This window comes from Eublepharis macularius, chromosome 10, assembly GCF_028583425.1.
Source record: "Eublepharis macularius isolate TG4126 chromosome 10, MPM_Emac_v1.0, whole genome shotgun sequence".
Taxonomy (NCBI): Eukaryota; Metazoa; Chordata; class Lepidosauria; order Squamata; family Eublepharidae; genus Eublepharis; species Eublepharis macularius.
The window spans coordinates 16,199,251-16,214,757 of NC_072799.1; the positions used below are offsets into that span (position 1 = coordinate 16,199,251).

Genomic DNA, 15,507 nt, shown 5'->3' on the forward strand with positions numbered 1-15,507 from the left:
GTGCCTGCTACACTCCCAACTGGGACACCAGGAGTGTGACACAACTCACAAAGCAGTGCCAATCTGAAGCTTGACCAATTTCTTAAACAGTCAACATTTAGGTATCTGGAGGGTGTTTTCTTGTTATCTATATTTAACTGATTAATTCATTGGACAGAGAGAGAATCTGCTCACCATTACTGAAAACTTTTAAACACCTTCAACAACTTTTGCAAAGTAGTGAAGAGGTTCTAAATTCTAGAAGTAAATCCCCCAAAGACACTAATCTGATATCCTAACAGAAAAGGGCAACTGTCGTAGAAGTCTGTACAGGCAGCTTGCTGTGTAAGTAATGTTATTTCGACTAAATCTTTAATCTGCAGCAGTCTTGCTCCCTTCACCTCCTGGCAAAAAACCCTCCAAAAACACAAAACTTGTCATCCCTGACAAAATATCCAACCATCTGCCCCTTATAATAGACTTATCTGTAAGGGGGAAAAAAGAAAGCATTGATAAAGAAACAGGTCTGCTATCATGCAATAGAACCAACCCAGCCAAACAAAAGCAGCCCCCCCCCCACAGCCTTTGGTTCTGGATCAGGGTTCATGCTGTGCCAACATAAATGATGATCATAAGCTCTAGCCATGCACACATGCTCTGACTTAGTTGATGGAGGGGAAAACCTATTTCAAAAAGGTGTTTCTAAATGATTTCATCTATACTGCTCCTTAAAATTAGTTGAGAACTGTGGCCTCAATGCTAATGTAGTGTAGGAAGGAAAAACTTGGTTTGCTGTGAAACACAAAAATGCCAGGGGGTGGAGATATTGTGCCAATATATCTTTTTGGGGTTGGAATCTTGAAAAAAAGTTTATAACAATAAAACCCAACTGGAGTCTTTAGAATTTTTTTTCAGCCAGCAACTCAGTAGAAACTCTCAGATCATCTGCTTTAAACAAGAACTCTTAACTTCATGCCGTGTTTTTGCTGGAAGTCTCTGAAAGGGGGGTGGGGCCTGCTTCGGACACTGCATGGCGTCAACTTGGTTGGTGCCACCACGAGAATGGGTAGCAGTTTTGTGACAAGGGCATCGATAGGATAAAAGTGTATTTATTGTGCATTGTGAGTTAATATACACGTAACAAATGTAATTTGTGAAGCAGCTGTCTCGTGAAAACCCAATTTTATCCTTACTGTGGGCTTATGAGATCGAGCGAAATAATAGCTTACTGATGACAAAATCAGAGGGAACCGCAGGCCTCCTAAACGCACCTGCTGTCATCCACCTACCAGCCTATTAAAAGACCTCCATCTGGGCAGCCTAGACCCAAGCGTGCCACAGCCAGAGGGGAAAACAACACACTGCAGCAAATGCCTACGGAGCAGAACCGTTCTGAGTATTCGCTTGCTGGAGAGCTGGGAAAACTGTCCAACACTCTAGATCTCTACCATCGAGGCAGCCTGAAGGACCCCCTTGGAAGGAAAGATTTCCACTGCTCACTGGAAGTTCTCAACGTCCAACTGTAAACTGGGTGCTATGCGAGAAGGTTTTCCTTCCTGCTGTGCATTGCCTGCTATACATGGGAGGGGATCTTCTCTACAGCCATCTCAAACCCCGTTAACCAAGAGATCTTTGCTAGGGAGGGCAAGCAGGGGCTGCATCTCACACTGGAGTGGCGCAACTGCCGCTGCCGCATTCCCATGCTGCTCCTGAAGGGTAGAAAACACCTTTACCTAAGGAGGTGCCATGAACAAGGAACCACAAACATACTTTATACCCTTCCAAGAGCAGCAAGCAAGCAACCAGAATATTGACAACTGGCTGAACAATCTGGGGGCTTGACAGGAAACATTTTTAAGCCATTACGTTTCTACAGCCCTTTTTAACAAAACACATACTGATTTTGGTGTCGACTTCCTTTTGGCTGGCATTTTCGGTTCCTCTTCTTCAACCGAAAAAAGAGACAGACACCCTTGCTAAAATGAGGACACGAAGCTGGGCTGGACGGGGTGTCTTTACAACAGCATGCAAGCCTGAAAGCCTCCTACCTATATGCTGCAAATGGTCCTCAGACTATTTCTGTATCCTCCAACTCAAGAAAAGAAGCTATTGATGCTAGCTAGTCTCAACAGAAAATAAGCGAGGCCTTGACGACACAAGGCAGGCAAGGGACAACGCTTTTTAGAAACACCAAACTGCAACCAAAATTTCGCATTATTTGTGAAATGAAAAGCAGCATGCACACATGCAAGAGATAAAAATGCATTTCCCCCCCCCCCTCTCCCCAAACACACTTCAAAATGCAACAGCGCAGACCTGTTCTTTGGGATGCAGGAAGCTCACTGGCTGCAGGCTCAGTACCTGTTGGTCCAGGAGGCAGTGCATATGGCATAGTAGATGCTGGGGCTCCCGGCCTGACATGCTGAAAGGAGGCGCCGGAAGGAGGAGGGGGGAAAGAAGAGCTTGGATTCAAGGTTGTCGGAGAGGCTTGGGGTTGGGCTGGATATAACGGAGAAGGCATGGAACTGGGAGGATTAGAGGGGACGTACAGAGGAGTCGGGTTAATATAAGAGGCTGAAGCAGGAGGGGCGAGTGGCTGCTGGGGCTGATAGAGTGGTGGGCCCCCCGTTCTGAAAGAATATTGCTGTGCTGGCTGGCAAGCTACACAGGAAGGGGGAAAAAAGGAGAATTTTAGTTAGCAGAGATAAACCAACACACGTTTACAGTACATAACACTCAGGTTCTGCACGCTTTCCCTTATTTCATAACTATAAAGGATCAATAGGTTTTGATTAGGTTGCCACTTAACATGGGAGGGTGGGGAGAAGAATTCATCTTAATGGCCTCCAGGTATTATTTAGGTATTGCATCAATACGGCACCATATATTTCATTTGTAAACTGCTTTGAGTTTCACATTCGATTTCCAGGTGGTTTCCCATTCTGGTACGGCCTGGCCCCAGAATTCAGTTTGGGCAGTGCTGCTGTAACAAGTGTCATCTAACCATACTCAGAGGGGGGGGGGGGAGTGCAAGCACTGCAACTTAATGCAATCGTGCAAAATTCACATTATTCAGAGTGCTATTTCTTCCAAATCCTGTGATTCACAACTCTTTGGCATACAGGGTTTTAAAAAAAGAAACGAAACTGGTTCCTGCTCCTGAAGTATGATAGAAATATCTTCTATATTAAAAGTACTGTAACAACAATGGTATAATAGTATTTTTAAAATATTTCAGTTATTAATCATAGGTTGATTTAATAATGAGGTTCTCTAGGACGAGGAGAGGGAGTTCGTTTGTGTTGTTGATCTGGAAAAAAATATATTTTAAATGCTATATGGTCATTGTATTCTGATAGTCCTTGCAACACATAGTTTGTAATCTTTTCTTTTAAAATTTATGTTCCCCTTTCCTCTTCCTTTTCTGTAGTCCTCAATTTGTTTTAAAGATAAAAATAGATTATTTTTTAAAAGTACTGTAATGAAACTACAACGGGAGGAGGAATCGAGCAAGTCTCACAACATTGCTGTTATTTCACTGCAAAGTATATTTAGTGCCTCTCATGTGACCTAAAAGCCATTTGTCAATACTAACAGCAATCAATCCAGTAACAAGTAAATCGAGAGCTGGTTTAAATGAGACCCAGAGACCTGGTTTTAAATCCCTGGCTCAGACTGCAAGACTTACGCCGTCTCAAGATTGCTGTGAAGATAAGATACAGATATACAGCAAACCATGACAGGCTTCTGAGATAATACAGGGAAAGACAAATCTAAACCTGCTACATTTAAAAAAAATTAAATCCCACAATGCTTGTCAAATCCCAATAGGATTTGCTTAACACCAGGGATAGCCAACAAATATATTCTTAGGGCCATTCTATTCATCAGACAGCAGTCCAAAGGCCACAAGTGTATCTTGCCACTCGAATTGACTCCATTCACAACTGGCCTGGCTTCTTAATTAAGTTGGTGCAACCACACATATCGGGCTTCCAAATTGTGAAAAACGTGCCTGGCATTAGATGCAAAAATATTTACACGCCAAATTTTTAAAAATATCAAAATTACAGAATACGGATTGGATCTAGCTTTTTCACTCAGACTCCATCTCTCCTCTTTACTACAGCCCTTGTCTTATGTGGTCTTTGTCCATGTAGATCCCATAAGCCTATCTGGCAGTCAATGGGGACTCCCCCACTTTTTTTTTTTTTAAACTAGCAGAAGAGCTGGTTGGATTCAACTCTACGCTTACTTCTTACCATGTGAAAATACTTCTCTCTTTTACAGGTCAAGCTATATACGGATTCATCTTCTACGATACTTGGATTTGCACACATTAGGGCACCTGAAAGCCACGCGGCATTGCCTTGGAAAGGGAACAGATTTGCCTCTAAAGCCGCCATTTGAGCAGTTCTGCTTCACAGCATGCAAGGCAAATTATAGAAATGAATTGTTTTTTTGTTTTTAACACTGACAACAGTTGATCTAACAAAGCACATTGGTGTCAGCCTACTGCAATCAAGGAAAGACGGAAAAGTGCTGCTACTTACGTTGTGGGTATGCCTGCCGCGCTCCCACCTGTGAATACACATTGTTGTAACCAGAAGATGTAGGCGGATGTGGTGGTACGTTGGGATTAACAGTCCCTTGCATAATAAACCCAGGAGGAGGAGGGTTTTCTCCCTAGGAAATAAACAGGGGGACAAAAATCAGAAAGGTTAGATTTGGCACGTAGCAACAAAGATGGGTTGTGCTGGGGTTATGCTTTTCAAAGTTAGAGGTTCTGAACTCACAGCAGCCATCAGCCCACGCTGCACTTCCTTTCTATATCCCGCCTTTACGGCGTGACCAACTTTGCAAATCAAAGCATTCTGAATGCAAATGTGAACTATAGCCCCCCCCCTCCAAACGTAACATATAAGCAATCCCAGTCTACAATATCTACAGTAAGAGATGGTACAATATGACCTATGCATTACCAGAGGCAGGGAGAATGGTCATTCTGCTTTAGCCAAGACATTTTCAAGGACTGAACCATTTATTCAGTTGGTCAGGAAGAAATCTGGGGCTGGGGAGGAGGAAGATTAAATATCCTTAAACCCATCTGTTCCCCAGTGGAAGCTACAGAGCTTACTGCTTTAACTCAAATGTGCTTCAAGGGCCAGCTGACGTTTCCTTTAGGCTTCAATAAGCATTGTGAAAAATAGCACTAGCGGTATTGGGGGGGGGGAATCTGATTGAATCAAAATCCTGTGCGTGCCTTCCAGACGGCTTGGAATGCACTGAGAATATGAAGTGCATGGCGGGGGGAGGGAGGGGAAGAGTATGCAATTGCCTATATTATCAGTATATGCAAGAGGAGCATATCCTGCTCAAAGAGGAATAATTAATTTATACCTGCGTTTCAGAGGGAGAGGCTGCAGAAGGATGGCTGGGAAGGGCAGTGGGGGTTTTGTTACTCCAGGTAGTGACAGTAGGGGCAACTCTAACCTGAATTGAACAGAGAGATACCAATCATGGAAAAATAAAAAATAAATATAACCCAAAAGGTTTCAAATAAGCCAGAAAGCTTTTTTTTTTTTTTAAAAGTGAACAAACATCAAAACAATGCTTTATTTCTCATGCCATTAAGTAATTAGGATCATTTCAGACTTCAATCACAACACACAGGAATTGAACAGTGAGGGTAAAACGCCAAGCGCAAAGACTAAGTATTGGGTGGGGAGAAAGAGCAGAACAGAAGCTTAAGTTGTGTTAAGCTGTTATCTGTTCACGCTTGTAGTGTCTGATTGATTGTCATGCAGATCTATCAGTTTTTATAGATGTTCACAGCAAGTTAGAGTCAGAGGTACCATGCAGACAGCATGATAAATACGCTTGCTCACACAGAAGCTCATCTGCTATGGTAAAGTGTTTTTCTTCTTTTTTTACAAAAAAATCTCTTTACTGTGCTGCGTTCTTGTCAAGCGTTATTTAGCTCCAGCCTTTAACATAAGATCTTGTCTGTAACATGTACCAATAACTTCCAGGTATTTAAATCAAGAATTTTTGGGAGGAAGGCAGCATCGATTCACACAAAAACTCAATGTAGGCACATGAGCACTAGACACCCAAATTTGAAAAATGGCAATGCACAGACACGTGAATAAGACACTTATCCTCTGCTTTTCAAAAAAAATCAAAACAGTATTAGGACACACAAAGTATTAGGACACACAAAGGAAAAGACCAAGAACCAAGATATAAGTATCATTTGTCTGGTTGTCTGTGTGCATTTTAGACTCAGCCACACAAAAGCATGTCTCTGTGCTTTTGTCTTGCACTCTGAGAACCATCTACAAGTAACATTTGCCCCCAAGACGGTCAAATAAAATATATGTATGCCTTCAAAGGTGCCAGCATACTTTTCCATTCAATGAGTGATTCTGCACACGTTGGATAATGCACTTCCAATCCTCTTTATAGATCACTTGGAATGGATTTTTTTGTGTGCGGAACAAATAATCCACTTCAAACGACTGATAAAGTGCATTGAAAGTGCATTATCCAACGTGTGCGGAATCAGCCAATATACTGTTCCATTCAGAACCACAATGTTATTGCATGCAGTACAAAAAACCGAGTGCAGACTTATCAGAGCAAATTGTAAACTACAGCTGGCAAATGCATCCATTCGTATGTGTTCTCCTCTCACTCGCAAGGTGTAATTTAACCATGTTTAACACAACGTTAATACTGGCACAAATACAGTTAAAGCTAACCAGGATTCATTTTCAACTCTAGTATGTAAATCCACTTCAAATCAGGGCAGCAAAGGCAATCCTGGTTAGGTTTAAATGCTGCCTGCACTGTGTTACATTGAAAGAGACAATGGCAAGATAACCTGAACATGAGCGTGCGGGAAATATTTGTAAGGGAGAATCTGAAGGGTGTACCTAAATCCTCATCTTTTAATATTTTTCCCTAGCTGGACACTGTAAATAGAAGTAAGTCAGGATACTAGGGGAGCTCTTTGAAGGGACGGTTGTAGAAGGAATCTGTGGATGGGGGAAGCGTAAACCGATCCTGTCTCTCAAACCTCCACTACAAATGCCCCCTTTATTCACTTTCTTTCTCCACTGCAGAGTTAGGAAAAACACCTTTCTTGAGATAACATGTCAGTCTAAAGTCTCTCTCATGTAATTCAAAAAAAGAGAAAGGAGCCTGAAAACAAATTCAGTTCCTTTTATTCTCTACACTGTTTTGTAAAGGAAACAATATCTTTTATCCGTGCACCTGAAATTACCAATTTCTCTGAGATTCTTGCCACTTTTCCTTTAAAAAATATCTTTAAGATCACAGTTAACTATTTTTTTCAGTTTTTGAAAGACAAGGGTATCACTGCGTGAGGACAGCACTGGGGGCTAAAATGTTTTTGAATTTATTCCCAAATGCTATTCTTATTAATCTGGGGATTACTTAATCTCAGTAGTTTCTCAGAGGCACACACAAAAACATCTTACAGAGTCTGAGAAGTATTTTCTTCCTACTGGAATTCCCCATGATCCATTGCCCATGGCACCAGATTGGAGTTCACAGGCATAAAACATCTCCTATACCTTACCTCGTCACGATACCCACCAATACCGGATATTGACTCTAGTGACATGATCTTGCTTTTCATCTACTGGACCACTAAATATTACCTACCTGATCTAGATTCACTTGCTTACATGTCCAGCACACCATGTCTTGTACACAATAAAACTATCCCCAGCCAATAACTGTTTGGCTGCCTCTGCTCTCTTTCAGCTGTCCCCTTATGCCACCTGTGAGGCCTTAAGAAACACTGGTTCTCCAATATTACTTCTGGGTCAAAAGTGTGCAAGGGACTCACTGCAAAGTGAATGACAGTAAAGACAAGAGAGGGGACAGGACCTCATTTAACAGTCCTCGTCCCCAGACATGGCTACGGTTGGCACACAGAAGAATCCAAGTTTCAGGTGGGTAGCCGTGTTGGTCTGCAGTCGGAGGCCCAGATTTGAGTTCAATAGCACCTTAAAGACCAACAAGGTTTTCAGGGTATACACCACTGAGAGTCAAAGCTTCCTTCATCAGATACAAAGCTGATGAAGATAGTTTCAGGTGGGTAACCATGTTGATCTGCAGTAGAATGGAGTTTTGACTCTAATTAAGGGAGTTTTGACTTTCAAAAGCTTATACCTTAAAAATCTTTCGTGCTACTGGACTCAAATCTTGCAGAAAAATTCAAGTTTTCCCCAAAACTTACTGCTAGGGGATCCAGTAACATCCAGAGTTGGGTCTCCCTGACTTATCCAAAACAATGGAACAAAGAGGCGCAAGCTCCTCTCTCCACATTTGTAGCCGTAAAATCAGCCTTGCAAATGAGTCTACAAAGTGTACTAAGCCCACGGCTAATAATTTTAGCACAATGGCTGGAAAGGAAAGCGGGGAGAAAAACTGGAAATACTCCAGTATGCAAAATCTTCCCAGTTTGGACACTCTGAAGAGTTTGCTTTCCACAATCAAGCCCTGTGACTGTTTCACAAGCCTGCCGACAAGCAGACGACATGGACTTACAAATTTAGTTCATCAGAACAGCCTACTGGGCAATTAAGGAGCAATAAGCAGTGATGAGAAAACAGCTAGATTGTTCTGAGCGTGAACGTAGATATGATTACACAGAGAGTGAAGGCAGGAGAGAGAAGATCAGACAAAATTTCCAAGCAATATTTGGGGCTCGATCGCTGAAGAGATCATTTTGCGTTCATAAAACTGGAATGCTGTTACATGCAACCTCTGGCAGTCTCGCACTTTCCAGAAACTGAGTACAAGATGCATCTGTCCGAACTGAAAAAGCATCCATGAGTCGCTATTCAGAAGGGGCTCGTAAGGGGCGCTTGACGGCCACACTGACAGCACCGCAAAACTGAAGTGAACAAAATTCAGTAACCATTATGAACAGCGTAACTATCAGCCTGAGCGTGGCTGCTGAAAATGTCACTTGCCTGCTGGTAGTATTGCTGGCCCGGGACTTGCGGCATCTGCATCTGTCCAGCCGCAGGACCAGCTCTTCCCTTGTCCACAGGCTGCCTCTCGTAAGGGGTCTTCGGGGCCTCCTGGCCCATGGGAAGATCTCCTTGAGCTCTACAGATTCTGTCCCGCAACAACACTATGTTTGGCTATAAACCATAAAACGAGAAAGCGGGGGTGCAAAGTGACAGGGACTTATACAACAGGGTCTCTGAAGCAGGGCCCCCGGTTACAATTTGAATCAGGGCTAATTTTGCAAGAGGGCAAATTATTGTGAAAGAGAGAGAAAAAATGCTCTTCAGATACATACTAAGAACGGAATACCATCAGCCATTCTAGAAAATTTGTGGGGGCAAGGAACGTTTGGCATTATGGGAACAAACTGATGAAAGGCAATATGGTCAGCCAGTAGGTCCACAGTCCCATCAAGTCCTTCCTCCCACTTTAAGTCTTTTCCCAAATCGCACCTACCCTTAGGGCACAGAGTACCATGCACTGTTTTCTCTCTACGATCCCTCTATTGTCCACCCCCCACCCCACCCAAATCCCCAAAACGCTATCAGTACATATAGAAGCGACAAAATGCAGTAAGCTAGATGGGAGCTTGACTTCAACCATCAGTTGAAGTTCTTCCCTTTCAATTCAACTCTAGTGTAAGTCAAACAAAGAAATAATAGGAGTTAAACACCCTTACCTGATTGGTGTCAGCAGGGAGGAAAGCCAAAGCAGCTGCAATGCTGCCCTGGGATGCCAAGAGGTTGGCGTATTGACTCATCTTCTCCGCCAAAAGGACCCCTACAGCATCAGCCTCCATCACCTGCGTCCGCTGCACCGCTTTACGCAAGACTACCACTTTTTCAATGAGGTCCTGGAGGGTTTTAAGACAGAGGGAAAAGAAAAAGGCAACAGTAAGAGGGAAAGCAGGCAGTGGATTGGAGGTTTACTACGGCACACGGCTACCTCTTGTAGAGGGGAGGTCATTCGACACCCATCGCTGTGTGAACTGCACAAGCATTGATTCAATAAACACAATGCATGCCCAGGACGGGTTTTTACAAGCCCAGCTAGAAGAATGTCAAGCTACAATCCTGTCGCTGAACAGTTTTTCATTTTAAAAAGTTGGGTGTACCACACACAAAAAAATTATTTACTACAACTCTTTGCCAGCTCTTTTCCAAAACAGCTCAGAGCAGCCTAATGTGTTTCCTAGCGGTCTCTTTATCTAGGGAATTTACAGAGCCAAACCTGCTTGAGTTCAGCAGAAGAACACTGTCACATTCTGTCAAGAGCTCTTCAGACCATTTTCCAGGTCCCAAGGACCAAGCAGGAATTGTGCGTCAATGCCATGAGATATTGCACTAGCCTATTCCAATAAGGGAGGTGTGTACGTTTGTGTGTGGGGTGTGTGTGCTGTAAAGAGGACTAGGATCTGCGAGACCCAGGTTCAAATCCCTACTCTGCTATGGAAGTTTGCTGGGTGACCCTGGGTCAGTCACACACATTCAGCCTAACGACAGGTAAAATAGTAATGAGTCTAGTAGCACCTTTAAGACTAACCGACTTTATTGTAGCATAAGCTTTTGAGAACCACATCTCTCTTCGTCAGATGCATCTGACAAAGAGAGCTGTGGTTCTCAAAAGTATATGCTACAATAAAGTTGGTTAGTCTTAAAGGTGCTACTGAGCTCTTTACTATTTTGCAACTACAGACTAACATGACTAACTCCTCTGGTCCTAACAACAGGGTTGTTGTGAAAATAAAGTGGAGGAGAGGAAAATGATGTAAGCCATTTTAAGTCCCAACTGAGGAGACAGGCAGGATATAAATGAATTTTTAAAATATATTTCTGGTACTAACAACAACAACAACATTCGATTTATATACCGCCCTTCAGGACAACTTAATGCCCACTCAGAGCGGTTTACAATGTATGCCATTATTATCCCCACAACAATAATCACCCCGTGAGGTGGGTGGGGCTGAGAGAGCTCTGCCAGAGCTGTGACTGACCCAAGGTCACTCAGCTGGCTTCAAGCAGAGGAGTGGGGAATCAAACCTGATTCTCCAGATTAGAGTCCTGCCACTCCTAACCACTACACCAAACTGGCTCTCAGTTGAGTAGAGACATCCTAGGCACTTGGCATCAGCAACATCTACCAAGATTCAGCAGCACAGCTGTGACACATGCAAGGGGCTTTTGATAATCAGCATCCCTCGGGTGGAAGCATGAGCTTCTGGGAAAGCTGTAGCTTCCTTGCACTTTTTCTCTTAAGGGAACATCAGTGGTGCAGCATAGTGGTTAAGTGGTTGAGCTGGGAATCAGCACTCTGCTGATTTAAATCCCACTACTGCCATGAGCTCAAGCAGGTGGCCTTGTGTGAGCCACTCCTCTTAATCCCACCTGTATTGTTGGGATAATGATAACACTGACTTTATTCACTGCTCTGAATGATTATCATTATCATTATTAAAAGGCAAGCATTTAAATGCTTCTTTTTGCGGCTGCTACCTGAACACTTTATTAGCTTAGCAGCAGGCTGCGAAACATAGCAAACTGTTCAATATTTTAAGTACTGGAAGAGTGGCTTGCATTCAAAAGGAAAGATGACATACTAGAAATGGCTTTCAAGAGCGTACAGAATTTTCAAATAAAAATGCAAATGTCAAGCAGCTCATAGGGAACATACCAAAAAGGGGCCGATATAATCTGTCTTCATTAACCCAAAATACAGACCTGGAGAGAGAGGGGGTTGTTTCCATCCTGAGCTTTAGTCCAGCAGGCAACGAGTTTTTCTACGTTCCCAGCGCAGATGTAACACAGGCAAGCCTGGGTCTGCAGAGGGCTGTCTCCTTCCTTTTCAAGTCTAGTACCCAACAAATCTAAGAATTAGGAAGAAGAGCCAAGGAAATATATAAATGAACCCACGTAATAAAAGTAAAGCATCATTAGAGACAGACAACGACTGGTTCAGAAACGACGTGCCGGCTCTCCAAAAAACGTTTTGGAGGATCAAGAAAGTACAACAGGGTCACATGCTCCCTCCCTTTCTCTTCCTTTTTTCTGCTTCATTACTTCCCTCTCACATTAGGAATAATGTTTCCAAATTTACAGCATTGCATTTGCCCATCACAGAAAGGAGAACCAGCATCACTTTGGTTTCTTCCAACCACGGGTTGTTGCCATATCTGAAATGACCAAACTACAGTGGGTGGTCATCACCAAATCACTGAAACTAGCTTGCAAGCCATGGTTTTCCCAATTTGGACAGCATGGCAAATGATGGTTAGAGCAACCCAGAAAAGGAGGAGACACAGCATACGAAAGGGGAGACAGGAGTACATGGGAGTACATGGGCCCTTGGCACGTTCATGATCTTCCAAACAATTTTTGTTTGTTTGTTTATGTCATTTACAGTCCACCTTACATAACGTGCGATTTGTACAATCAAAACCAAGGACATTTCCATAATCAATGCCGTAGGGTAAATAAATACAAGTTTACAAAGATAGAGCATTAGCAAGAATCCAATACAGCGTTGAAGAAATGTTGAAACAGAGCATAAGCAATTCTAGGACTGACATTAGACAACACAGAACTACCCAGTAGGATCATACTTTGAAGCACAGGTAGCACAAAGGAGCATATACTTAAAGCAACAGGTGTGTAAGGCAACACAGCGGTGAAGTTTATGGTCCCTGACTCGTCACTGAAGCCCTCCTGCCTGAGTAAAAAGCTCTTTTGAATAATTCAGTCTTGCATTGTTTGCGGAAAGCCAGTAGAGTGGGGTCTCTCCTGACCTCCTCAGGCAGGCCATTCCATAGGGTAGGGGGTCACACCACAGAGAAGGCCCGTGTATGGGCAGCTGTTGATTTTGCCCATGTGCAGGGTGGCACTTGCAGGAGATCCTGTTCAGATGAGCGAAGCTGCCATGGAGGAACACAGGGAACTATAGGGTTATCTGAACTGAGATGAAATGGCAGAAGAGTGTCACTGTATCAGGAGCCTTCATTTTGTCCCTCACCAGTTGGTGCCATGAGCCACTGATTCTAAAACTGAAGTGGCTCAAGACACTGAGTGGAGCAGAACAGCTTCTCAGAGAAGATTTCCTAAAGGCCAACGCAGGTATGAGCCAATAGATTGTACACTCCGGCAGCTCTTGGTGGCCTGCATCTTACTGGGTTTCCTTCCTATTATGGACCAATGAAACACTGTAAGCTTGTGAACATTCTTCTTAAAATGAGAATAAAGCATTGAAGTACAAGAGAGGAAGAGCATCCAGAACAAGAGACAAAGGAAGAGAAAACTGAAACAACCACCTTCCTTCTCAGTTCCTTCCACTGTCTTCCCTCTCGGAAAGCCTGTGTGGTGTAGTGGTGAAAGTATCAGGCTAGGAGACCCAGGTTCAAATTTCCACTCTGCTATGGAAGCTTGCTGGGTGACAGGGGGACAGTTGCTCACTCTCAACGTACCTCAGGGTTGTTGTGAGGATAAAACAGTGAGAAGAAAATGATGTAAGGGGCCTTAGGCTGCCAATGGGGAGAAAGGTGGAGTATAAATGACATAAATAAAATACCTCCTTAGTGGTTCTATGGCAGAGTAACAGCAGCACCTGGGGAGAAATCTTACCAGCAAACAACATCTGGCTTCTGAGTGGTGGCAGGAGGAAGAGCATTTACCCACAGATGATAGGTCACCCCTGCAGGGCCGATCAAGGGAAAGGACCCTAGGTCTTTCCCTCTTCCCCATGTACCACTAATTTTTTTTGTAGATTTTGTAAGCATTCTTGAAGTCCATATTTGGGTGGGAAGTATGATAAAAATAATATAACACATACACACTTCGCAAATGGTATGGCACAAGTACCTGGTGAAGTGCAACGTATGGGCTCAGAACACCAGCTTCACCTTAAGAATTAAATCCTGAGCATCTGAGTCAAAGCATCAGCCTTAATAAATGGACTGTGTCTTATTTTACTGAAACAGGAGTTACTGGGGAAAAACAGTTGCACTGGTTGAACAAGAGACATTCTGCCCAGGTTCACTTTCCTTACCGCAGAGAGCTGCAAATTCATCCGGCCTAGCATAAGTCAATACCGCAGCCAGGGCTTCTTTCCAGTTGTGCAGGTCACACGACTGAACGATGTCCTTCCAGTTCTTGGTCACCACAGCAGTGATGAGCTAGAAAAAGAGGGAAACTGTGAGCTGCTGCCTTCAGAATATCCTCGACTAATAGACGATGTTATTGATTGAAGGCCCTAGTCGTAACTTCATTCTCCTGTACGCTTGAGACAAACACGCTCGGTCCAAAGAATTTCTAAAAGGACTCCAGATCTTACTTTAGAGAAGTATCCGATAACATGTACAAGGCACACTGACGGCACAGTATTATTAATTAAAATACACGGGTAGCCCGTGCCACGTTTCTGCCACAGTCTATGCATGCGGCAGTCTCCTGAGGCGGCAGAGTGGATTATTTTACTTCAAACTGCATGTTAGGGAACACATTTTAATGCTCTCCCTATGTATAAATATATAAATACACACAACCCACAGCTAGGGGAAAAAAACTCCAGCAACCACAAAAGTAGGACAGCATGCAGAAAGCTTCCAGCTCAGACTTCTGGGTAATGTTACCTTTTTTACTTACAGGGAAAATATAGCTAAGCTTCAAAAACAAGGAAAATCCCTCAAGCCTGGAGCCTGAAGTAGTACTATATATTTTACATCCTCAGAGCTACCATTTGCCTATCTCAGTAAACGCACTTGGGTGCCATGTCTTCTATCCTCCTCCTATAGCCACCCTACTCTCAAACGTCACTGCTTTCTTTTCATAGCACTGCCAATATCCATCTCTCTTCCTCTCCCTCAGGCCCAGTTATCCAAACAGAAAAGGTGATAAGGATATACCTGGGCTGCAACGCTTCAGACTGCTAGTGGGGGCTCACATAAGGGAATGTACTTCCACAAAAAAAACAAATTATTAGGGAAAGGAAATTAAACCCAGTTTTCTCCCTGGCAGTCTAGGTTTCTATATGGAGAGATTTTCTGTTTGCTTGAAGGAGCATCCCATTATATAAACCAGTGGTAGTCACTCCGTGGCTCACAGAAAGCCACAGTCACAATTACCATCAAAGTAGCCACATTTACTTCCATCTCTGGAATGAGGCCTGCACCTTGCAGTTCACCCATTCCTCTGGGGGTGGCTGTTTCAAGGTGGGAACCACCTGCCAACCACAAGCCCCACTTGGCAAGGGTCTTGTTTACCCTCCTGAAACATGGAGCAGCTGCCATGTTGAGGAAGAGTGCTCGGGAAAACCCCTAGCAGAAGACAACAACAGAGACAGACAGGTGAATCTACCAGGAGGGAGTTCCAACATTTTGGTACCACAGCCAAGAAAGCCCTTTCTCAGGTTGCCACCAATCTTGCCTCACAACTAACCCTACTTTGAGATCCCAGTTTGGTGCAAATCATCAACACTCAGATTTTTGTC

The 15,507-nt window shown here is 43.5% G+C and overlaps 1 protein-coding gene across 8 annotated transcripts in view; it reads right to left on the minus strand.

Annotated features, from left to right (window-relative positions):
* Positions 1 to 15,507, minus strand: part of SEC31A (SEC31 homolog A, COPII coat complex component) — a 59,823-nt gene that overhangs the window by 14,691 nt on the left and 29,625 nt on the right. For 3 of the 8 annotated variants that reach the window (XM_054990160.1, XM_054990161.1, XM_054990159.1), the window contains exons 17-23: positions 14,068 to 14,194; positions 11,751 to 11,896; positions 9,710 to 9,883; positions 8,991 to 9,164; positions 5,380 to 5,472; positions 4,533 to 4,665; positions 2,296 to 2,640 (exon numbers count right to left, since the gene is read on the minus strand). In XM_054990160.1, coding sequence (XP_054846135.1) covers positions 2,296 to 2,640; positions 4,533 to 4,665; positions 5,380 to 5,472; positions 8,991 to 9,164; positions 9,710 to 9,883; positions 11,751 to 11,896; positions 14,068 to 14,194 — 1,192 coding nt within the window. The remainder of the gene's footprint in view (positions 1 to 2,295; positions 2,641 to 4,532; positions 4,666 to 5,379; positions 5,473 to 8,990; positions 9,165 to 9,709; positions 9,884 to 11,750; positions 11,897 to 14,067; positions 14,195 to 15,507) is intronic. The other 5 variants (XM_054990164.1, XM_054990163.1, XM_054990162.1 and 2 more) reach the window with 4 other exon arrangements.